This window comes from Phoenix dactylifera, chromosome 1 (assembly GCF_009389715.1).
Source record: "Phoenix dactylifera cultivar Barhee BC4 chromosome 1, palm_55x_up_171113_PBpolish2nd_filt_p, whole genome shotgun sequence".
NCBI classification, from domain to species: domain Eukaryota; kingdom Viridiplantae; phylum Streptophyta; class Magnoliopsida; order Arecales; family Arecaceae; genus Phoenix; species Phoenix dactylifera.
This window is the reverse complement of record NC_052392.1, coordinates 11,591,397-11,617,006: the sequence shown is the minus strand read 5'-3', so window position 1 is coordinate 11,617,006 and position 25,610 is coordinate 11,591,397. Positions and strand designations below refer to the sequence as shown.

The following is a 25,610-nucleotide window of genomic DNA, read 5'->3' as shown; positions in this document are numbered from 1 at the left end:
CGCGGAGGGTCGCCGGGAAGGCCTTGCAGAGGAGAGGATCCGATGCTCCATGGAGGAGCATAAGAGTCCTGAAACTCTCCACGTGGTCCCGTGGGTCCGCCGCCCCGTCGTAGGGTTCGATCGCCGGCATTTTGAACCCCGGCGGGTTTAGGGTTCGCAGGATCCTTGAGGCAAGCGCCGGCTGGGAGGAGATTTCCAAGTCGGCGAAGGGATCTTTGGAGTGGCCCTTCAGGACCTGGAGCTGTCTGTGGAGATCGTCCACCCGCCGGTCCAGGGAGCGCGACCGGTGGGTGGGAGACAAGGAGCGGCGCGAGGGGGACCGACTGGAGTGCGGGCCCCTTGAGGACTGGGGTGTCTGAGAACGCGCCCGGGTCCGCCTCTCGTACACCGCGCAGCTCCGATGAGAAGGTCCTGGCAGAATGGACCGCACTCGAGAATCCTCCCCGCGCCGGCGCTCCTCTCCATGGGAGAGGAAGGAGCGCGGGTTGTGAGGAAGAGGCGAGTGCTCGGGGAGCAGCGGCTCCTGAGCCCGCTGCGGCACCCGAGAGATCACACCCTGCAGATTCTGCACTGCCTCCGCGAGGGTGCGAACCTGCTGGGCTAGCTGGTCGAACTGAGCAGGTTCGACCGTCTGAATGGGAGGAGAAGCGGTGGAATGCTGCTGAGAGTGTGTTGGGGACGCAGCAGCCTCCCGGCCAGAGGCGCGAGAGGCTCCGCGACCGGAAGCATTGGAAGCTCCGCGACCACCTCGCCGTGCCATTACGACCGTTCTGAGATTCGGGCCCCTCCTTCTAGCGCCAACTGTTGCTGGTGGTCCAAACCGAGAACGATTGACACGACGGTGTGAACGGGGTTCCGCCTGAGTTGTCTTGGTTGGTGCTGGTTGCGCTCCACCTTCCGCCAAGGAACCTGCAAACAAGCCTTGCACCACCACCAGGGTGGTGATGGCCCTCCGACGGTCAAGTCAGAGGAGATTGGAGGAGGAGAGATGATAATCACAAGTGGGAGAGAGTGCTCTGGGAGGTATTGCTTACCCCCCCCTTCTCCCCCCAGCCGCATATATGCCTGGCTGGGAGGTCTCTCAGGGGGGTTTGTCGTCGTGGGGCACGATAGAATGGCCACTGACATGGCCGTTACGGGGCGTCGTGGAGCAGCGCCGGGTACGGTCATGGCAGGGCGTAGTGGAGCTCCGCTTTGTACGGTCGATACAGGAGATCGTGGGCAGCATCGGGTACAGCCGTTGCAGGGAGTAGTGGAGCAGGAGGCCGCGGCGTGCCTCTGGAGAATAGCCTGTCGTTATCAAAAGATCTCCGATTCGGGGTCGGAATGCTGGATCATAGGGCAGCCGACCCGGGGTCGGGCTGCGGAGCCGAGGAGGTCCGACTCGGGGTCGGAGTGCTGGATCATAGGGCAGCCGATCCGGGGTCGGGCTGCGGAGCCGAGGAGGTCCGACTCGGGGTCGGAGTGCTGGATCATAGGGCAGCCGACCCGGGGTCGGGCTGCGGAGCCGAGGAGGTCCGACTCGGGGTCGGAGTGCTGGATCATAGGGCAGCTGTAGCTTTCCTGGATACGCGTGCCGATCACTGTGGGGCATGGCGGCTCAATTCCCCCATAACAATTCATTATAGATAAAACTAGTCTTTTTTTCTATGTAAATTATGTGAAGCCCATGTGAACGTGTTTAGAGTGCTTTGAGAGCTGTGCGCTAGACGATCCATAATTGGATTTATGTGAAGGCTTTGTATCTTTTCTGCAATAGGAGGATCCGCCTTCCTTTGCAAGAATCCACTGTTGGATCACCTAACCTGCAAATATCAAAGCACTTTGAACTCCATCGTTCATCCGCCTGTATAGATCTCAAAGCGACGAGTGGGTGACCCAACGGTGGATTTGTGTGAAGAAAAGTGAATCCTTCTTTTACACAAAAAATATAATTTGACCGTCCAAACTGAACAATTTGACCATTCAACCTTCCCCATTTAGATCCAATTTGATCTATTTGTAAGAATTCATAGGGACGGATCGGGTTCCAAAATTGGATCCGTTCCACATTCTAGATTAGACTGGGTTTATTGAATTTTGACCCGATCCGACTCGTTTGTAATCTAGATCTAAATTAGGCCTTCTTGTTTCTTGCCCGTCCAACCCGACCCAAACCCGATAGTCCTGATAATCGATGATAAAAATAAAGGAAGTGAACTGATCGAAAATCCTAGATCGAGGATTAGCTTTAACCCGATGGGCCTATCCTGCCTTCTTGCGACGTCAGCATGCTCAATGGACTAGTCCATCAACCCGCCCCCTCCAAGATAGTTCGAGCCTCTTTCACGTAAGTCTGATCCTTCATCACGACAGGCTGGTCCTCGACAATGATGGAATCCCCCACATTGCTTAAACTATGCCATGGGATTGTTATTTATGATGGAATTGTTAAATGGGAATTAAACTTATAATAGAAATCTGCGGATTCTGCATGCTTAATGTGTGCAAGGAACAAAAATCATTTAGGGTGGGTACAATAAAAAGAAATATGGGGTGGGACATCTTTTTTGACACGTTTTCTCTTGCACCTATCTTTAAAAAAAAAAAAAAAATCTAGAGGAATCCTACTAATGGGTCTGTTAGTTCCCTAATTTAAACAAAAAAAATAAAAAAGAAAACGAAAGTACACGCACGAAGAGAGATCATCTGCGAAGAAAGAGCATCTCTATCTCCTTTCTACCTCATCAAGCCTCTCCTTCTATCCTCTTCCTCATTAAGTCCTCTCTTTCATCTATGAGATCTTCCTTCTCCTTAATCTATCTCTCCCTTCTTTCTAAAACTATGTATCGATTTACCTAAAATATGTATTAAACGTTAAATGACTATTTCGCTAGGTATGTATCACTTGATTGTGTAGTGTATATTGATGAATACTGTGTTCTAGAAGTTATATATATCAATTTACCTAAAGGTATATATTGGGTTGCTACTGGGTGTATCAGAAAGCCTACAGCATGTAACAGAAAGCGAACGAATGTATATTACTTGACCATATAGTATATATTGGTGAGCATAATATTTTGGAAACTGTATATCAATTCACTTGGAGGTGTGTATCAGGATATTGGATAACTATATTACTAGGTGTGAATCAACCAGTTATCTATATGTACTGATAATTACCATATTCTGAAAACTATGTACCGATTTATCTAGGTTGCTGCTAGATGTGCATCCAAAAAAACTTATGTATCAGAACACTGACGAGTTGTATATCACTTTATGAAAAAAAGAGAAAATATAATGTTCTTTTTTTTCCGCATATGGCCCTCTATTGGCATATGATTTTTTTTTTATTTTTGAATTTATGGAAGTGATGGGTTGAAGTTTTGTTTTTATTTGATTTTTGAATTTTAGAGCATAAGAAGAAATGTGGTAGAAAAAAAATTTGGCCTTCTATATTATGGTGCTTGTTCCGTATGAATTTTGTTCACATGCAAGGATATTGATGATTGTATCGAGCTCTTGATGACAGGGTGTGAATATTTTATAATAATCGCATTCACCATTTTTCTCGACAATGCATGCATGCGTTATCTCCATCGTTATTTTTTTGTCCCACGAGTTGAGGTCACATGCTCATACTCCCGCGGTACGTGGGCGGAGTCATAGATTTCCACAAAACTTGATAAAGGGTAGGTTGGACGTAAGCAGAGCAGAGAGAAATTTTTTAGCGACCTATTTTTTATGGCTTGGGCGTTTTCGACATGGGATGCGTGTGAGAATGGCTGATTGGGGACATGGTGGATGTAGCGATCTGGCTGTCCAATTTAGATTTATGGTATCGTAGGTATTGTACCGCCACCATCTACGTCTACAGCCCCAATTGGAGATCCGAACTTCTTTGGCCCCAGCCAACCATTGAAGCAGTTACAGGGAAGCTACCACTGTCGCCCTAAGAGGGGGCCGGAGGTGTGGTCACTCCGGTTTGTAAGAGGTTTTCAAATTTGATACGTTGCTCCTCATTTTGGACGGTCATGAAACCATCCCTCAATTAAAGTAATATTTGAAGAGCTGTCCCGTCGAAGAACTCAACGGACAACTCAATTAAGGTGCCCTTAAAGAGGGAGGACGTTGGGATCCAACGTTCCTCTAGGGGAAGAGAGAGGACAACCTCTCGTTCTGGATTTTTGGCTTTTTCTGGCTATCCTTTAAAAATAAAACAGAGAGCTTCTCGGCTTCGGGACGGTTTGAAAGCAGAAAAAAAAAAATCTTTTAAGTCCTCCTTTCTTGTCTTTCTCGATCTTCTCTTGATCGCCCACCAAACTATTTGGGTACGAGCATACAAAAAAAAAGATTCTGCCAAGTTCAAGAAATTTGTAGTATTGCACATGTCTACAAATTTCAACGGTCCGTTGTATCTTGGGAAGGGATCGCCAGAATCCGGTGCACGTAAGGAGGCGAATCTCTTTCAAAGACAATGACTACAACGCCTCGGGACCGATCTACAAGTATTATCTATTTTATTCTGGATCTAAAGAAAACGACATCAAAGAGGTTACGCAATCGCAACCGGTTGTTTCAGTGATATTAAATTATTTATGGATTATTTGAGTTCTTTAAGTTGTATGTTTCAAAACTTAACAATTTTGAAAGAGAATCGTTTCCGAAACACAAAGATGGACAAAGTTAAGAACTCATTAAACGATATCCTGAAACCCGAGTCATTTGATGGAAAGAATTTTGTTAGATGGCAAACGAAGATGGAGTCTTAGTTAGACACATTAGATTTATATTATGTGGTTTCAAACAATCCTTCAACTAAGGACCCAATGGATCATGAACTTGGCAGATCAGCTGCTAAATACAAATTTGATAAAGATGATCGTTTGTGGCAAAAAGTTGATACTTAGTGCACTAAATGATAACTTATACGACATCTACTCTGGAGCTGAGGGTACAGCTAAGACATTGTGGGATGGAACTTGAGTCGAAATATGGTAAAGAAACCGATCAGGAAGAAAAGTTCATCATAAGAAGAATATTTTTTCTTACAAAAATGATAGATCACAAATCAATAATTGATCAAGCACATGAAGTCTAGAATATAGTGGCGAAGATCGTCGCAATGGAAATTTCTATAGATGAGAGAATTCAGGCGGCGGCCTTTTATAGAAAAGCTCCCATCCTTCTGGACAAATTTTAAAGTCTCTTTGAAGCCATAAGGAGACGCACCCTCTCTTTGGATCAAGTACTTGTGTCCCTTCAAATAGAAGAAAAACACAGGAATAACCATAAACAGGACTTGGGTATTGACTCAGAAGTAGTGCAAAGGCAAACTTAGTAAAAACTAAGAAAACTAACTTCTCGAGATATAAACCCAAGAAATATTTTGAGAAGCCAAAACCAAGGATTCAAAAGGAACAGAGCAAGAGAACATGTTTATGTCTGTAGAAAACTAGGACACTATGCCAAACAGTGTAGACATAGAAAGGATAAAGTCAAGGGGCAAGGTGACAAAGTGACTCCTCAGGCAAATATGGTAACCAGTTCTGGCTCTACTGGAACCAAGGACAGGTTTTAGTAATCTCAAAAATTTGAGTTAAATCTGGCCTACAATCCAATCGAATAGTGTATTCATACAGGAGCTACTGTCCATATATGTTCTGATATTTCCTCTTTTTCTTTCTACCAGGAGGTTAAAGAGAGAACTGTGATCATGGGCAACTTCAGTGTTGCACAGTTGATTGGAGAATGAAAAGTAAAATTGAAATTCACATCTGAAAAAATTATTACTCTCCACAACGTGCAACATGTGCCAGATGTTCGCAAGAATCTGTTAGTGGTTTTCTTTTGAGTCAATTAGGCTTTAAATTAGTATTTGGAATCAAATAAGGTTGTAATTACCAAAGGTGGGACATTTGTAGGGAGGGGTTATGTTGCTGATCGGTTATTTAAATTGAGTGTATTACCATACAACAATATGAATAAGAATGTTTCTTCTCCACTTGTTATGCATATTGACTTCTTTAGAGATGTGGCATAGTAGGACTTGGACACGTGAATAACAATATCTCAAAAGAATGATGAGTTTAGATTTAATTCCTAAATATAATTTAGAGAAGAACAAAAAATGTGAAATTTGTGTTCAAAGCTAAAAACCTAGGAAACCATTTAAATCAATAAGTAGAAGTTCTAACCTACTGGATTTAATACATAGTGAAATTGCGAAATGAGCGGTTTTTTGACGAAGAAGGAAAAATATACTTTATTACCTTTATAGATGATATGTCAAAATACTGCTATGTATATTTAATAAAAACTCAAGGATGAAGCCTTAGAAAAATTTAAAATTTATAAATCAGAGGTTGAAAATCAAAACCAGAAAATAATAAAAGACTCGGGTCAGATAGAGGAGGAGAATATAGTTCAACAGAATTTGGAAAATTCTGTGAGGAACATGGGATTATACATGAGACTACTGCCCCTTATTCTCCTCAGTCAAATGGAGTTGCTGAAAAAAAAAATAGAACTTTTCTTGACATAATTAACACAATGCTTACTAGTTCTGGTCTTCCAACAATTTGTGGGGTGAAGCTCTAATTTCAGCAATGTAAAATACTTAATCGTATACCATTTAAAGATAACCAGAAAACACCATATGAGTTATGTGGGGTAGAAAACCTAGTCTAAAATATTTTAAAGTTTGGGGTGCCTTGTGAAAGTTAAAATTAACTCTAGCAAGATGACTAAACTGTCTCCTAAGTCTTTGGATGCAGCTTTCATTGGATACGCGGAAAATAGTAAACGCATACCGATTCTTAGTAGTACGATCAAATGTAACCTAACATTACACCGAACACTATTAAAGAACGAATGATACAGTATTTTTTGAGAATGTGTTTCCTACGAAAGAAAAGAGAAAGTTAGAAATAGGAGAATCCTCTAAATCACAAAATGATAACACTGTATAGAACCCCAAGTTGAACTAGAAGGAGCAAGAGACCTAGAATAGAGTAAAACCTAGGAGATGACTTCTACACATCTTTATTGAAGATGAACCTTTGACATATGCTGAAGCAATGAAATCTAGTGATGCACCTCTATGGGAGGAAGCCATTAAAAGTGAAATGGAATCAAATCCCTTTCACACAATACATGGTTTAACGACTTACCTCCAGGTCTAGACCACTAGGATGCAAATGGGTCTTTAAAAGGAAACAAAATCCTGATGGATCCATTTGAAAATACAAAGCTAGATTAGTTGCTAAAGGTTTTAGTCAAAGAGAAGGAATGGACTATTTGACATTTATTCTTGCAGTCACTAGGATAACTACAATTCGAGTGCTTATAGTTATTGGCGGCATCATATAAATTTGAAATCCATCAGATGGATGTGAAAAACCCGCCTTTCTCAATGGCGAGTTAGATGAAGAAATTTATATGAAAGCAGCCAGAAAATTTGTAGTTCCTGGTCAAGAGAATAAAGTGTGTAACTAGTCAAATCCCTTATATGGAATTAAAACAAGCTCCTAGACAGTGGCATGAAAGTTTGACCAAGTCATTTTACATATGGCTTTAATATTTGTGACTTCGACAAATGTGTATATTGGAAAATATTTGATAAGTCTATTATTATCCTATGTTTAACGTAGATGATATTTTAATTTTTGGTAGTGAACATGTCACAATTTTAGAAGTTAAGAAATACTTAAATAACCAATTTTGAGATGAAAGATCTAGGGTATCTAAAGTAATCCTAGGAATTAGAATTATAAGGACACAAAATGAGATTGGTTCTGAGTCAATCTCATTATGTTGAAAAGGTGTTAAAGAAATTGGGTACGAAAATTGCAAGCCAGTTAGCACCCCATATGATCCTAGCATAAAATTAAAGAAAAATGGTGGGGATAGTGTTTTCCAATTAAAGTATTCTCAATTAATTGGAAGTCTTATGTATTTATCTAACTGTACAAGACCTGATAATCTCCTATGATGTAGGAAGACTGAGTAGATACATTAGTAACGCCCGATAAAACACATTTGGATGCAATAGAAAGGCTTCTTAAATATTTGAAGGGTACTATTAACTACAGGAGTATACTATTCTGGTTTTCCCCACTGTACATAGAAGGGTATACTGATGCTAACTGGATCTCTGATTCCGAAGACACTAAGGCCACTAGTGGATTTGTTTTTACACTAGATGGTGGTGCAGTCGCTTAGAAATCTTCCAAGCAGACCTTGATTACTAGATCCACCATGGAGGCTGAGATGGTAGCCCTTAGAGTTAGCTAGTGGAGAAACAGATTGGCTTAGGGGTTTGTTATCAGATATTCCCATGATGGATAAGCCTATTCCTGCTATTTTAATTAACTATGATAATTAGGCGATTATAGCAAAAGTGAAATGTAAAAATCACAATTCGAAGTCGTCTAGGCATATTGAGCTTCGATATAAAATTTTAAGGAAGCTCACCTCTACTGGAGTTATAACTTTAAGTTATATTAAATCAGTGGAGAACTTGGCAGAATCATCTGACCAAAGGGCTTGTCGAGAGGACAAGTTTAATATGCTTCGAGGGGGATGGGTTTAAGGCCTATTTTGAGTCACCGTTAGCGGCAACCCAACCTATCTGACTGGAGATCCCAAGATGTAGGTTCAATGGGACAAAAAAGCTGACTGAGTGGCTGGTAGGAGTACCAAATTTAAAGTGAACTCAGTTCACTACCCATCTCTTATGGAGCAGGTGCTCAACTGCACTAGATAGGAGGATGGCGTAATGCCTTAATGATATTAAGGCTATTATAGCAGGGTATAGAGTTGCAGTATACCCTTGGAAATATCACCGATGTGAGTGTGACTGTGGGGCCGCAGTCAAATAGAGAATTAGGGCTTGTTCTCTAAGAGACACTCTCAAAACAAGATACCTGCGCACGGCCGTAATGTGCTACCCCGATGGAACTCACATGCAGGGTCAACTCTTAGTTGTTCGGTATTTTCAAAATCTATACATAAAGTTCAAGTTCAAGACTTTGTTCACTTCGGACCAGTGTGGATGGCGAAATATCAACTAGATGAAGGTTCAAGTTCGGAAGACACCTTTCATCGAAAACTAAGTGTACTGAATGCTCGTACTTTAAATTTTTCAAATTGTTTGACATTTTCCAAATTATCTCAAAAAAAAAATCGAAATTTCAAAATGGTGGGGAATGTAAGAGGTTTTCAAATTTGATACATTGCTCCTCATTTTGAATGGTCATGAAACCATCCCTTCAATTAAAGTAATATTTGAAGAGCTGTCCGTTGAAGAACTCAACGGACAACTCAATTAAGGTGGCCTTAAAGAGGGAGACGTTGGGATCCAACGTTCCTCTAGGGGAAGAGAGAGGACAGCCTCTCATTCTGGATTTTTGGCTTTTCCTGGCCATCCTTAAAAAAAAAAAACAGAGAGCTTCTCGGCTTCGGGACGGTTTGAAGGCAGAAAAAAGAAATCTTTTAAGTCCTCCTTTCTTTTCTTTCTCGATCTTCTCTTGATCGCCCACCAAACTATTGGGTACGAAAATACAAAAAAAAGATCCTGCCGAGTTCAAGAAAATTTGTAGTATTGTGCACGTCTACAAATTCAACAGTTCGTTGTATCTTGGGGAGGGATCGCCAGAATCCGGTGCACGTAGGAGGCGAATTTCTTTCAAAGACAATGACTACACGCCTCGGACCGATCTACAGGTATTATCTATTTTATTCTGGATCTAAAGAAAATGACATCAAAGAGGTACGCATCGGAACCGGTTGTTTCAGTAATATTACATTATTTGGTGGATTATTTGAGTTCTTTGAGTTGCATGTTTCAAAACTTAACACAGTTCCCTGTTCGAAACAAGTTTCAGCTCCGGAGTCTCTTATCCACATCGGCTGGAAAAAGGCTTTAGATGGGAGGCTAACCTCGATCGCAAGATCGCGGAGATGTGCAATGAGATCCAAGCCCAGCAAAGATGAAAGGTCGAAGCAGAAGATGATCTGAAGATGATGAACAAGCCTCCTTTCACGAAAGAGATTATGAGGAGCTTTTGCCAGGAAGGTTCGAGATGCTTCAGTTACGATGGTACCATGGAACTAATGGGACCATCTTTCAAAGACTTAATTTGAAAAGAATTAGAGAAGGCGATTATCAAAGTCCTACAATGCAATAACAGATTCTGTTCATAATTACTGTTTATTCGTGTGATTTCTAGAAAGAAAATCAATATATGCATATGGACAAATTGTGGCATGTAGTTTTCATTGTTTTCTAGTACAAGTTTCCCCACTTGCCTCTCCTCAATTAGAGGAAATTGGAACAACTAGATTTCTCCAACGTAGAAACATGCAGCAGTAATGTCTTTTCTATTGGTGCACTAGAAAAACATAATTTCCACACTTTTGGAAACCACTTAGTCAACCAATTTTGATAAACCTAAATTATTTACTCAAAAATAATCACTTTTGTGTTTGAACTCAGAAGTCAGAACCATTGTTCGGTGTATAATCTGGCAGACTCAAAAATCAACGTTTTTATTCTTTTGATAACATTTGTGATAAATCTATTGCAGTCAAAGTTGCACAGTTAGTAAAATTTTGTTACATAGTTTTTGACTGCACACTAGAAATCCGTAAAATGGATATTCTAAAGTATGGATTGGTATACTTACATATGTGCCATAATTTAATGACCCACCCACTTATGGTTTCGAAACTAGTTTTCACAATGGCCACCTAGCAACATTTGATCCAATTAGTTGCACCATTTGTGAAGTAAATAAATAAAATAATTAGTTGAGTTATAACATATCTGTAAATAGATATTTGTTTAGACAGGCTAAGTTTGCACCAATTGTAAAATAGAAACTAGTTTTCAAGATGTCCAACCCTGCAACATTCGGAAGGTTTTGAGACTCGGAAAATCCATTGTGTATTTTGAGTGTATTGCCGTTTTGCTGCAAACTTAAATTGCTTTCTTTCGGCAGGGTTGAGACTCGGACAATCCACTTCGAGGAATTATGACGATATCAAAATTTTCATCAACAACATTTCTTCTCCAATAGATACGACGTTGCTACGTGAATCGCTACTTAGATCTGTAGATTTGACCTTCGCTTTCATGTTTAAACTAGTTGAACTCAAGTTCGGAAATGTCAAATTCATTTCAAACTTAATCTGGCTTGGATTGAGCGGCAATCCAAATTAAATTCATAGAATAAAAACAGAAACAATAACCAGATACAACAAAAAAATAATTCTATATTTCCCTATTGGATCCAACCTAAATCACCCTTAATTTCATTGTAGACTAATCGTCAATATCCATTAAATTACAGAAATAATATAACTGGAGTCGACCTAGACCGAACCCCTACGGCGGTACAAAAAGTCAAGCTCGGCTTCCCATAAGGATTCTTCTAGAATCGGTATGGTTAAAGGTAAATATTTTAAATGATTTAAAGTAATGCTTAACTAGTCACAACCTACCAAACCAACACCCTCAACATAAGGTGGGTAGGCATTGGCAATATGTAGTGATATGCCTCAGAACCGATCACAACCGATATGGTAGGCCGACCAATTAGAGCTTACCACGAAGCCCCCATTCAACCAGCTAAAGCTTGCCAGGTAGCTAATCTAGAGGCGCACGAAGAATCTTTTGAGTTTCATAGTCTATCCATATCTAGCGATACCTTCGCCATGATCGTGAATGGTTTCATTAACTGTACAGGCGAGAAGTGCAAAATGTGATGCGTGAGAAAAACGTCCGCATGTAACTTTCTGGACATGCGATCGGTCACCAAAGACAGCCGATCTACACGCTCGAATCTCTTGGCGAAGGGCACCGACCCTCGTCTATACAAACCAATCTAAAGGGACCCTTCATGTAAGTACTCTCAAGCTCTTTTATGTCCTTGTGCCATCGCTCTACTGCTCTAAAAACACCTTCATTATTTTCTAAGAATCTATCTAACTTAGGCCTCGAAGGATCCCCCGCTAAATACTCTCTAGCAAGAGAACTTTTTTGTCTTCATTGTTTCAGATCGGATTCAATATCGAAGCGAAGGTCCGAGCACGTTCTCCTTGTTCCAACTCTATCGTGGGAGCAACTGACATTGGAGCATCACCACCTGAGAATATTGGCCACCACCTTGCCACCTTGGAAGCACATCGCGACCTTTTGCAGACCTCAATGGTTTGACTAATCGATTGTCGAACCTTCTAGCGACTCAGCTAGCTCGGCACCCTAATCAAATCGATTTCTAGCAACAACAAATTGGCACTAGAGGAAGAATCGTGATCCCACTACTAGAGGTTCCACCAGAAAACAAACGACCTACAACTTTGAAATCTTGAAGAGCATAGCCGCACCCTCGAATGCCCCGCCAAATATGCATGTAGAATCTGATGGCTCTATAATGGAGGTTCCACCAGAAGACAGACGACTTACATCTTTGAAATCTTGAAGAGCATAAATAGCACCCTCGAATGCCCAGTCGAACATGCTTGTAGAATCTGATGGTTCTTACGGAGCCGTCGAAGGGATCCACCTTTGTCAAAGCCATAGGAGGCGCTAGCAGTCACTGTCGAGCAGATTTAGTTGCTCGTACAATGGGTTCATTAGCTGCATATAATCATCCAAAAAGTGTAGCAGATGACTGCCAATCAACACTAATGGCAACAACAACTTGCGATTTGAGTGACTATGGAGTCCCAGTGAAGCTGAGCCACTATTCCCCTCCTCGGAGTCCAGGACGGGCCAAGCAGCGTCGTCACTCCTATCCTCGGAGCCTGATAAAGGCCACTCATAGTCACCACTCTTGTCTCCGAAGCCCTAGATGATATTGAATGTGTAGATCCTCGAGCTCACCATCTTGGAAGGAATCGACGTCTAGCCACTCCTCACCACGTCGATCTAAGATAGCTTTTTGAAGGGAGGCCGACCCCAACTACAAACTTGAGGACATGGACCACCACCTTGAGGCCTTAGGGCGCCTCCAAGCCAAGCTTGGAAATAAGGTCGTGTTCACCATTGAGTCCTGGTTCTTGGCAAAGATCATGAAGGTATCTATTCCTCCTCGCTTCAAGACATACGAGAGGACTATCAATCCCTTGGATGACTTAGAGATGTTCAAAGCTCTCATGATACCCTTGAGAGCCACCAACTTGGTATTGTGTAATGCCTTCCCAGCCCTACTTCGGATGGTAGCTCGGTTATGGAATACCAAGCTTTAGCTGAACTTCGTCCATTCATTCAAGCTGTTTAGCGGATGTTCACAGCTCATTTCATGAGTAGTCGAAGGCAGGCGAAGGGGTCTGACACCCTTTTAGCCGTCAAATAGAGAGAGGATAAATCCCTATGGGTCTTCGTCAGCCTTCTCAATGTGGCCTTGTTAGAGATTCGCAACCTAAACCATTTGGTCCCCACGTCCACAATGAGGAGCAAAATGAAGATGTATTGGTTCCCTTTTCTCCTAAAGAAGAGGTTTCTGAGAGATTACGCTGAGCTCTTGGCTTGAGCCGACAAGTACATCAACATGGAGGAAATCGTGGTGGCTTGGTAGGGTTCGGTTGAGGGCATACTTGGAAAGAAGAAGAAGAATAAGCAGGTTTGGGAGGGCCTAGAAGAGTCCAGTAAGAAGCTATGGAGAGATGAGGAGAGTTTCCGCCAATCAAAGAATCCTCATTGGAGGTTCGAAAGGTACATGCCTCTCAATGGCTCCCGTAAACATATCCTCATCGAGATCCAAAACTAGCGCTATCTAAAATGGTTCGACATAACGAGACTAGCCACTCGCAAGGGCATGACCAAATTTTGCAAGTACTACCTGAATTACAGGCACGACAACGAGCCAATGACATACTATTTTAATAGTGATAGCTCATTACAACTAGCGAGTACATCAACATGATCGTCCGAAGATGGTGGATCAGGGGTCCATTAGTGGGACCCTGCTCGTCCCTGAACCCACCCCCCACCCCACCCACCCACCCACCCAAAATAAATTTTGGTTTATGCTTGTCACAAGCATTTAACTTTTCATGCCATAATTTGTTGATCTAATTAAATGCATGGTCTGAATTGTACGAGAAGGAAATGGTGCAGCCTGATAAACATTGTTAACCTTGATAATTTACTTAAACTTTAAAATAAAATAACTTGTTAAAATAAAATTAGTATTATTTATTATAGATATAACTAGTCTTTTTTCTATGTAAATTATGTGAAGCCCAAGTGAATGGTCGTGTTTACTTTGAGATTTGTGCGCTAGATGATCCATGGTTGGATTTGTGTGAAGGCCTTGTATCTTAACTTAAAGAGGATTCCTACTAATAGAGTATGTTAGTTCCTTAACTTAAAGAAAAAAAATACAAAAAAGAAAAGAAAATTGCACGGACTAAGAGATATCATCTGCGAAGAAAGACCATCCCCATCTCCTTTCTTCCTCGTCAAATTCCATCCTCTTCCTCATCAAGTCCTCTCTTCCATCCGTGAAGTCTTCATTCTCCTCTTTAATCCATTTCTCCCTTCTTTCTAAAAACTATGTATCGATTTACCTAAAGATGTGTATTGAAATGCTAGATGACTATTTTACTAGTTATGTATTACCTGATCGTGTAGTGTATTGATGAATATTACATTCTGTAAGCTATATATCGATTTACCTAAAGATATATATTGAGTTGCTACTGGAAGTATCAAAAAAGCCTACAATATGTAATAGAAAACCGACGAATATGTATTACTTGACCATATAGTATGTATTTGTGAGCGTAATATTCTGGAAACCGTATATCAATTTACTTGAAGGTGTGTATCAGGATATTGGATAACTATATTGCTAGGTGTGAATCAACCAGCTACATATTATGTACTGATAATACTATATTTTGAAAACTATGTACCGATTTATTTAGGTTGCTACTAGGTGTGTAGCAAAAAAGCTTATAATATATATCAGAGACGAGCGTGTATCACTTGATTAAAAAAAAAGAAAATATAAAGATCTTTCTTTGCATATGGTTTCTATTGGCATATAATTTTTTTTATTTTTAAAGTTATAAAATTGATGGATTAGGTTAGTAGGAAAAGTTTTATTTTTATTTGATTTCTGAATTTTAGAGCACAAGAAAAAATGTAGTTTAAAAAAATTTTGGCCTTCTATGGTGCTTGTTCCGCACGATTTTTGTTCACATGCCAGTATATTTATGATTCTATCGAGATCTTGATGACAGCTATACGGTGTGAATATTTTATAGTAATCGTATTCACATTTTTCTCGACAATACTGGCGTTATCTCCATCATTATTATTTTGTCCCACAAAGTTGAGGTCACATGGTCATACTCCGTGGTAGGTGGGAGGCGTCAGAGATTACCATAAACTCTATATAAAGGGTAGGTTGGACGTAAGCAGAGCAGAGAGAAATTTTTAGCGACCTATTCTTTGTGGCTTGGGACCAACTGAACAAGGCGTTTTCGACATGGGGATGGCTGTGGGAATGGCGGACGTGGGCATGGTGGAGGTAGTGGAGTCCGGTTTCGTGGTTCCCAGCGAGGGGACCCCAAAGAAGGCGATCTGGCTGTCCAATCTAGATGTATGGTATCGTAGGTATTACACCGCCACTGTCTATGTCTACAGGCCCAATGGAGACCCGAACTTCTTCTCCGTGGAGGCCATGAAGGCGGCCCTGGGCAAGGCGCTGGTGCCCTTCTACCCCATGGCCGGGAGGCTCGGGGTGGACCGTGACGGCCGGCTTGAGATACAGTGTACCGGGGAGGGCGTCCTCTTTGTGGTGGCCCGATCCAAGTTCACTCTCCGTGACTTCAAGGATTCTACACCATCAGTGGACGTGAGGCCGCTATTGGTGCCTCCGGTGGAGTCCGCTGAGCCTCCTTGCATCTTGCTCATGCTTCAAGTAAGCCTCCGAATCTTCTCTCACTCGTTTTCTTTGTTGTTATGTTATGATGTTGTCGTCGATCTGAAACCAAATCGAAATTGTTGCAGGTAACATTTCTCAAGTGCGGCGGTGTGTGCTTGGGCGTCAACATGCACCACTCAGTAGCCGACGGCCCCGGCTCGATCCACTTCATCAACACATTTTCTGACATCGCCCGAGGTGTTGGCCTGACGGCTCCTCCCTTCCTCAACCGCACCCTCCTCCGGCCGCGGTCCCCTCCCACCGTCCTCTTCGACCACGCCGAGTACCTTGGACAGCCATCAGGCGATCCCTTAAATGCGGTCATCCCCCTCGCCAAACCTGTGCTCCTCAAAGTATCCAGAGATCAGCTCGATTCCCTCAAGAGCGGAAACAGATCAGGCCTCTCCACCTTCAGAGCGCTCTCGGCGCACGTGTGGCGGTGCGCGTGCAAGGCCCGTGAGCTTCATAGCGTTCGAGTGACGCGGCTGAACATAAGCGTCGATGCTCGCTCCCGCCTGGAGCCGCCGCTCCCGCCGACCTACTTCGGCAACGCTGCCTTTAGGACGTCGGTGGTCGCGACGGCGGGGGAGGTCCTATCTGATCCTCTGGAGCATCTGGCCGAAAAGATCCATGGCGCTACCGTTCGATCAAATGACGAGCTTTTTAGGTCGCTCATAGACGTTTTGGAGCAGGTGAACATGAGTCGTATGCATGTATCGGCGTGGGCGCTGCCTGGCACCGACCTATATGTCGTCTCCTGGCTGAGGATGCCGATCTACGAGGCCGACTTCGGCTGGGGGAAGCCGGCGTTCATGGGCATGACAGCACCGCGCATGCCATGTGGAATGGTGCACATCATGCGCAGCCCTGGAGACGACGGCGGGATTTCACTTGTGGTGACATTGGAGACGGAGAACATGCCAAGGTTCAAGAAGTTGTTCTATGAGGGGTTGGAGGGGGTGGAATCAGCTTAGCCATGCTTTCATTCTGGTTGCTTTATTTCTTACGGTCTCCTTATTTCCTTATTTGCCTCTGGGAATATGGAGCTCAGCAGAGTTTCCCTTGAAATTGTTTGGATCGCCCAGGATCCTGTCGTGCCATTATGTAAGCCTAGCCTCTAAATTGCTGGGGAATGAATCGAAGTTTTAGTGTGCTGTATTTGTCAATAATATGAGTTGTTGTATGCTTATCATTCCGCTCATGAAGTCCTCCCTCGGCCAATGCTGTCGGTTACAATTTTATTGATTATTTTACCAGTAAACTTTATTAACTAATAATTAATTACTATATAAACCATCAACATATAATGTATTATATAACACCAACTCCGGAGGGATATGATAAACGATAATGCTTGGTGGCTCCTCTTTATGTGTACGGGAGATTCTTCAGGTTGTATCTTTCACGCAAAAGACCTTCCTTCGTGGAAATCTACCGTTGGATCATCCACTGTTTGCCTTTAGATCTGTGCAATGGATGAATGATGAAGTTCGGAGTGCATTCAGATGGGGGCTGTGGGTGATCCAACGGTGGATTCGTGCGAAGGAACAGGATCTCTTCTTGTGTTCTGGAATGATAAGTACTCTTGCCATTGTAGCATGACGAGGGTGGTTCGCCCACGTGAACGACAAGTTCCAATTATTTGTTAAAAAATCGCTTCTAATCCTCGCCGTCCATTCCGGGGTTCTCCGCACGACAATGGAAAAAGCCTGCACTTCCTGTACCCGAGATTGCATCCAGCTCGCCCTCGTGAACTGAGACGTCGCATCCGGGCCTCCGATACTGACAAGTGACCGTCGCCAGGGACCACGTGGTCGTGCACATACATATACATGATCAACAGCCGAGCATCAGGTGAACCAACAAAAATAGTATGGAACGGACATCGAAAAAAAACAAAGGCAGACTTCTTATTTTATCACATTTTTTTAATATTTATTTTAAAGTAAAAATTTAAAAGCCAAAAACTGTCTTTATTAATAGAGTCGTGAGCCTTATGATCATTAAAAAAACACAACATTTTCTTCCTTTCCCATTTTCAAAATATATTTTTTTACTGATACGTACATACTATATAATAAAGCGATACACACTAAGTAAATTAATTATTTACCAAGTTAATATAAATCTTTAGGTAAATCAATACATAGTTTCTGAAACATATTATTTAGTAGTACATAATATACAAACAAATAATACATACTTATTAAATTAGTCAGCTAGTAATCCAATATAATTTCTGAAATATTATATTCACCAATATACACTATATTGTCTAGTGGTACATATTAAACGACTTTATGATACATATTGCAAACCTCTTTGATACACACCCAGTAGTGATCCAAACATACCTCCAGATAAATCGATATAATAGTTTCCAAAGCATGCTTTCTATTAGTACACACTATATAGTTAGCTGATATACATTAAGCAAATTAGTTATCTAATAAACTAATAAATAACTTTAAATAAATCAATACATAGTTTTCAGAACATAATGTTCATTAGTGCCAGTACAGAGCACATAGTTTCATAGTTTGTTTGATTTGCTAAGTATACTATATCCGGCCATGTCGTGTATGTCGGGTAAACATAATATTTTATAAACTATGTATCGATTTATTAAGAGATATGTATTGACTTATTAAATAATTAATTTATTTGATGTATATCACCTACCATATAATATATATTAATATTTTTTAAAAAAAGTATTTTTTTAATCACGAGACTTGTAACTCCATTAATATAGAAAGCCTTAACTTTTTAGGTTTCATCCTTGAAATGGATACTAGGGCTCGTTTGGTTCACGGTAAGCATTTTTTCTCTTAGAAATATGATTCTTGGGAAACAGATTCCTAGAAAGAGGATGCCTAGAAAAGTATTTTTGGCATGTTTTGTTGACCATGGAAAAATGACAAATTTCCAAAATGCTTATATTTGGTTGACCATTCACTTTCTTGAAAAAGTTATGTATAATTTCTATTATACCCTTAATAAAAATTAGATCTTTAATACATTTTTAATGCTTCTTTAATGCTAAAGGGCCTTTTTGGAAAAAAATAAAAATGGATTGATTCTCGCTAGGGGTGGCAATCGGGTCGGGTCGAGTCGAGTCATAAATGGGTCGGGTCACATGCAGGTCGGGTCAGAAAATCATAAACCTGAACCCAACCTGTTTATTAAACAGGTCAGAAATTACAATTTAAACCTGACCTGTTTATTAAACAGGTAACCCGATCCGACCCGTTTAACCTGTTCAATAAACAGGTAACCTGTTTATCTAATCCGACCTGACCTGTTTAACTTGTTTGCCCAACCTGACCCGTTTAACCTGTTTAGATTTGTTTAACCTGCCCAGCCCAACCTGTTTAACCTGCCCAATCCGACCTATTTAGATCTGTTTAGATCCGTTTAACCTGTTTAAACCTGTTTAACCTATTTAACCCGTTTAACCTGTTTAGACCTGTTTAACCTGCCCAACAGTTAAACGGGTTAAACGGTTTAAACGGGTCAGACATCTAAAACCCGTATCCGACCCAATTAATAAACATGTTAAACGGGTCGATCTGTTTACGACTCGAACCTGTTTAGGCCAAATCCAAATCTGTTTATGACGGGTCGAACACGGGTCGGGTTGGCGGGTCGGGTCATATTTTGCAACCCTTAATTCTCGCCTCATGGAAAAGTAACTTTTTCATATTTCTCATGGAAAAGATTTTTTCATTAAATGTGGGAATCATATTTCCATGGAAATATAATTTTTTCATCTCTCTCTTTTGAAAATTCCAACGAAACAATAGGTATCTTATTACTTTTTCTTTGACCACATTTTTTTCTCCTTTTTTTTTCCGCGAACCAAACGAGCTCCTAAAGAAAAGATTGGCAAAATAAAAGCTTATTCTATATTTCGTCCTCTATTACCCGCCCTATCTAAGCTTTGGACAACGTCCAGTTCGTTCTGAATCCAAAACGCAATTCCATCTTTAATCATGTCCTCCTTTTTTTTTTGCTAAAACAAAGGGAGCAGGGGGGAGGAAGGGACAAGCCCAACCCCGCGTAGCAGCCCCCACTGGGTCCCCCACCCCGTCAGGAGAATGTTCGATGCGGGTAAACCGGGTCGTGTGTTGGGCACGCCGACCTATTTTCATCAGCAAGCAGCGAGCATTTTATACAGCGTAGGGCACATGGGTTGGCCAATTGAATTAAAGATTCCTACAGCGAGGGCGACAGAGACTGAAGCTTCCCGAAGGACGCAATTATGCCTGCTAGTCTGTGTTTGGTAGGTCCAGGGGCTATACCTGATTTGACGTGCCATCGTTCCTCGGCCGATAAGTCTAGTTCCAAAGGCATGTCAGGTCATGAAGACCACTTTTCCGTATAAATTTGATACATGACTCCACGCCATGTGTATTCCGGACCACTTTTTAAAATTTTTTTCATTACCATCCCTTTTATGTACGAGATAATTGATGATTAAATGAGATAATTCCAACCTCCATCTTATTCTTTTTCTTACTTCTTCTCCCCTCTTCTTTCTGTATCTTTATAATATCTTCTTTCTTTTTCCTTCCTTCTTCTTCCTCTTTCTCTCTATTTCTTCTGATGATGATGGTGCCAGCTTAGATTGGGCATGTTACCAAATTGGAAAGGATCTCTATGTATAATACTAAAAACAAGGGAGCGAAGATTGTCTTCTTGTATTACCATTTGCCAGGGCTTCATCAAACTTGATGCACGTGCTTCTTAAATGGCTAGGCAAGAAATTATTTGGAGAAATGCCGTGTCATTTCAGTAATGATGCAAAGCCACAACCCACAAGCTTGAAATTGAACTTCTCCAAAGTAGTAATTTATATCTATACAGTGAGCTACTCTCAAGCAATTAGAGCAATCGTGACTATGATGCTGCAGCTCAATGCCTCTACGAACCACCATAACAGCGGTTAAAATTTTGATTTCTTATTAAAAAATATTATAGATCATACGTAAAATCGATCCCAAGTGACTATACTGAATCAATAAGATATATAACAATCCAGGATCCCATAAAGTATCATTTGAGTTCTTTGATCCTACATAAGTATTTATTTAAGCTCTGACGTCCTCGTCAGGTTAAGAGTTCAAATTTATTTAAATCTAATCATACGCACCATGGTTAGCTCGTGGTCAGCCCCAATGAATTTGTGTTGCAGTGTCTCTTAGTTCGCATAAGTTATGGACTAGATCCGTTCTAATATCATTTGTAATAATTTTGAATTTCATCTAAAATAATTAGCCAAAAAATATTATTTAAATTTTTTAATTTTATATAAATATTTTTTATTTAATAAATAGTTGATTTGGGACTAAATACTGTGCTTACAAAATGAGCGGCAAATGAACGAGTGATTGTTCCTGCCATGTATTTGGTTCGGCCGCAAGGTTGCTTTTAAAAAGATACATGGGCTGCACATGGAAATATTTATATCTAGAAGATTGTCGAGATGCCCGGAATCCCGCGGTGGCCAGTACTCCTCCCGCACATTATCAAGCCCCGTGCCCCCGTGGTCCGTGCACGGCCGCACATGGCTTGGTTTGGCTGAATGTCATTATTTAAAGCGCCCACTTCACCATCTCTCTCATCAAACAGTGCAGCCGCGGTTTCGGTCTAGGTTCTTGGAAGGCTTCCAAACTTACTTTTAATTTCTATATCAAGAAAAGATGTTCCTTTTTAATTCATTTGAATGATATTTTGTCGGAAAAAATTATGACGTGCAGCTAATGCAGGTGCCCACAAATTTCCTCTTGAAGAAATAATATCCTCCACCATATGCACCATTCTAGTCCACCGTAGGTACCGAGAGAATACTCGACTTGGCATCCATCTCGAGCCGACCTAAATGTTCTCACTCTGACTATTAGTTTTTCGATCTTGCACGGAAGGATGTTTCCTTCATCATGCTAGGAGTAAAGAGGACGTCGGTGGTCGCGACGTCGGGGGAGGTCCTATCTGATCCTCTGGAGCATCTGGCCGAAAACAAACATCCATGGCGCTACCGTTCGATCAAATGACGAGTTTTTTAGGTCACTCAAGGGACTTTTGGAGCAGGTGAACAGGAGGCGTATGCATGTTGCGGCGTGGGCGCTGCCGGGGTCGTCAGCTGGCTGAGGATGCCGATCTACGAGGCCGACTTCGATCGGCTGGGGGAAGCCGGCGTTCATGGACATGGCAGCACTGCGCATGCCAAGCGGATTGGTGCACATCATACGCAGCCCTGGAGGCGGGGAACATGCCAAGGTTCAAGAAGTTGTTTTATGAGGGGTTGGAGGGGGCGGAATCAGCTAAGTAGCCATGCTTTCATTCTAGGTGCTTTCTTACGGTCTCTTCATTCATTTATTTGCCTCTGGGAATATGGAGCTGGGCAGAGTTTCATCTGAAATTATTTGGACCCTCCAGTTGCATGGCGTGCCGTTATCTAAGCCTCTGTAAATGATATGAGCAGTGTGTTTATCAATTATCATTCGGCTAATAAAGTCCTGTCTCCGCCAATGCCATCGGTTACAACTTTATTGATTTATTTTCCCAGTAGGCTTTATTAACTTATTGTTAATTGTTATCTAAATTATCAACATCAATGTATTATATAATACCAACTCCGGAGGATCAACTTAAAGTTAATAAACCACCGTTGCACAGAGGAATGGACCCCTATTGGTGTCCCTATTTTGCTATGGGAAAAAAAAGAGAAGAAGGAAGCCCATTTCCTGATGTGATTCCACCTCTTTAGATTGGCTCCAAAATTCGATTAGACCTACACCTTTTCCCTTATGGTCACCCTCCTCTCTTGACCACAAAGACCAGGCCCATGATTAGGCTAATTATTAGATCAAGATCTAGACTGAATTTTCTCTTTTCTTTATTCTCTCTCTCAATTGAAAGCTAACAGTGTTAATTATTTTGATACGAGCCTTCAACTCCAGCGGAGCATCACGTCAAAGGCTGTGATTAGCCTCCATAAGAAAATTTGGATTTGATCCATTTAAGAATATAAGTTTTCTTTACCTTTGGTGATTTTTAGTGCATGCCATGTATTTTAATTGTAATACATATTTGCTAGTTTTGAATGTATGATTGAAAATAAAATATTTAAAATTTGATAATTTTGGAAAATTATGCATTATTATGAGTGTTATACATGTTTATATAACAAGAATAATTCAACATTTATGGATCAAGCATAAATTCTTACTTTGGCATGATTATGAAAACATTGATTTATTTGCTTAATAACAAAGTTTGAAATAAGCTGATATGCTTGTTTTAATACTACATAATATTTGGAAAGAGATGATTACTCTTATTTCAATTCTGCATGAATTTCCGATTATTGTAAATGTAATGTCCGAGCCCACAACCTACTAGGCCCAATAAAAAAATAGGCCTAGTTAGGGGTTTGGGCCCAAATTTTTACTGTGGGCAGTACTATCAGAGTGGCAACCGGGAAGAGGTTGCCACCTCATGCTGAGAAGAGAAAGGATAAGGCCACAATTGGCCGACAGGGGAGGGTCACCTTATGCCCCATGTGGCAAGGCCAGACGCAACGGCAGAGCAAGGGGGGGCAGCTGGAAGCTCCCGAAGCTAAGAGGGCAGGGGGGATGGGACCTCACCGAGGGCCCCCCAGCCATGCAAAACCTGGAGCCGCCTCCTCAACCCCCTACTGGCAGCCGATTCCGGCGCGCCTGAGACCGGGGGAAGCAGCTGTCAGTCCCGGAGCAAGGAGGAAAGGAGAGGATGGGACCTCTCAAAGGAAGCCTCATCCCTCAACAAATTATATAAGCCTATGCCGGTAACCTAAAATCACAGACCCCCTAGAACACAGAGAGCCGAAGCCCTGGAGCCGAAGGCGAAGGAGCCCTGAAGCTCCAAGAGGAAGGAGGGACTACCAGGGGGAAGAACTGCCCAACGGTAACCGGCAAAAATCCAGGTAAGAGGCCCCTTTTAATAAAATTTTAGGGAGTGGAGAAACCCTCTGTGGGGTATTCTCCCCTCTGTTTCAACTATGGGACAGAGAGGAGGAGACCGGCAGAAGGGAGAAGGGTCACGGGCCGGACCCATAGACCCCGGACCGGCCTGAGAACGGTCGCGGCCCAAGGCCAGGCCCGATGACCACTCGGGCCGAGCCGCCTGCAGGGCACCGCAGCCTCGGCTGCGGCTACTCTAGGGCTCGGGGGGCAGCCCCGGGCCGCCGGTCAGGTCGAGCCGGCAACCGGCGTGGCCACAAGGCCGCCAGCCCCGGCCGGACCACTGCCTCCTCTCCGGCAAGAGGCGGTGGTGCCGGAGGGAAGGACCAAAGAAAAGAAAAGGAAGAAGGGAAGAAGAAAGAAAGAGAGAGGAGGAAGAGGCCATAGATCCGGCCGGAGGAGAAGAAGAAGACCGGAGGACCGGCCGAAATGGCTAGGGCTTCCGGTCGGAACCAAGGAGAGAGAGAAAAAGGAGAGGAGGAGGGGACTTGCCCGTGTACGGCCGCGAGCGTCGTCGGCCGCGGGCTCGGCCGGGGAAGCCGAAAGCTCGGCCGCGGGCTCGATCGAGGAAGCCGAGAGCTCGGCTGCGGGCGTCGCCGATCGCGGTCCGACCCCCTCCCTTGGAGGAGGAGACCATCGACCTCCCTTCGCCGGAGAGGAGAGGAGAGGAGGAATGGGAGATCGGGATGAAAGGAAGCTTCGGGAAGGAGAAGAAGAAGAAAAAAGAAACGGTGAAGAAAAAGAAACAAAAAGAGAAACAAAAAGAAAAGAAAAGAAAAAGAAAAGAAAAGAAAGAAAAAGGGAAGAGAAAAGAAAAGAGTGGGTTAACGGGCCGGAATCGGGTTCGGATCCGAAACCCATTAAGCCCAATAATAAGAAATTGGTTTAGCCAATTGAAGCTGAACCCGAGCCCAATCAAATTGGGCTAAGTCTGGACGAGCCCAATTTAGACCAGGTCCAAACCCAATTAAGTATGTGGGTCTCAGTAGGCCCAATTAATCATAAAGAAAGCCCAGTTCAAACCCCGACTTAACAGATAGTAGGTCAAATTGACCTCGGGCTGACCCTAACTCAAGCCCAAACAAGCCGTACTGACCCTAAACACAAAATTGAACCCAATTAAACTTGGGATTAAGCACATTGACCAAATCAGAGGACCCAATTGGCTAGAAAAGGTTGAACCCAATCATGAACCAGGCCCAATCCTTTAATTAAAACCCAATTAACCTATGTGAACCCAATCTGGTTTTAAACTGAGCCCCAAAGGCTCTAAATTGGGTAAATTGGACTTGGCTAGATCCTTGGATGGGATCCAAGCAAGTAAGTTCATAATATGATGAACTAAGAAATTTTATAATAAATAAATGGGGAATAATGTAATCCCTATGATGTTGTTTTAGGTGATTAAGGATTTGTCACCTGGACTTGAGCAATTTGGAAAGCGAATTGATGTAAGTAATCTGTCTTAATCTTATCGTAGATCTTATATTACGTTTTATAAGATGAACCAGTGTTTTTCATACAATTTGAATTGTATACATGATTTGTGAAGAAAGTAAGTAACCTGTTCTAATCCTGTTATGGATCATGTCATGTTATTAATGTTTCCTAAGCATTTATTTTAAGTATATATGTTTCATGCATGATATGTTACAATGCACAAGTAACTTGCATGATC

The 25,610-nt window shown here is 42.1% G+C and overlaps 1 protein-coding gene and 1 long non-coding RNA gene across 2 annotated transcripts; both read left to right on the top strand.

Annotated features, from left to right (window-relative positions):
• The first annotated feature begins 9,319 nt into the window (after positions 1-9,319).
• Positions 9,320-10,325, top strand: LOC113461324. The gene is made up of 2 exons (XR_003383539.2): positions 9,320-9,757; positions 9,873-10,325. It is a non-coding gene; the product is annotated as an uncharacterized LOC113461324 (long non-coding RNA).
• Positions 10,326-15,426: 5,101 nt separating this feature from the next.
• LOC103697376 (putrescine hydroxycinnamoyltransferase 1-like) lies at positions 15,427-17,127 on the top strand. The gene is made up of 2 exons (XM_008779216.4): positions 15,427-15,923; positions 16,013-17,127. The coding sequence occupies exons 1-2, from the start codon at positions 15,489-15,491 to the stop codon at positions 16,898-16,900; spliced, it is 1,323 nt and encodes a 440-aa protein (XP_008777438.2). The 5' UTR covers positions 15,427-15,488; the 3' UTR covers positions 16,901-17,127.
• Positions 17,128-25,610: the final 8,483 nt, after the last annotated feature.

Bases quoted from the DNA above. Each gene is read 5' to 3' on its own strand.
- LOC103697376 (XM_008779216.4), top strand. From the start codon at position 15,489: ATGGGGATGGCTGTGGGAATGGCGGACGTGGGCATGGTGGAGGTAGTG. The intron at 15,924-16,012 runs GTAAGCCTCCGA...AAATTGTTGCAG, and splicing joins GCATCTTGCTCATGCTTCAA to GTAACATTTCTCAAGTGCGG.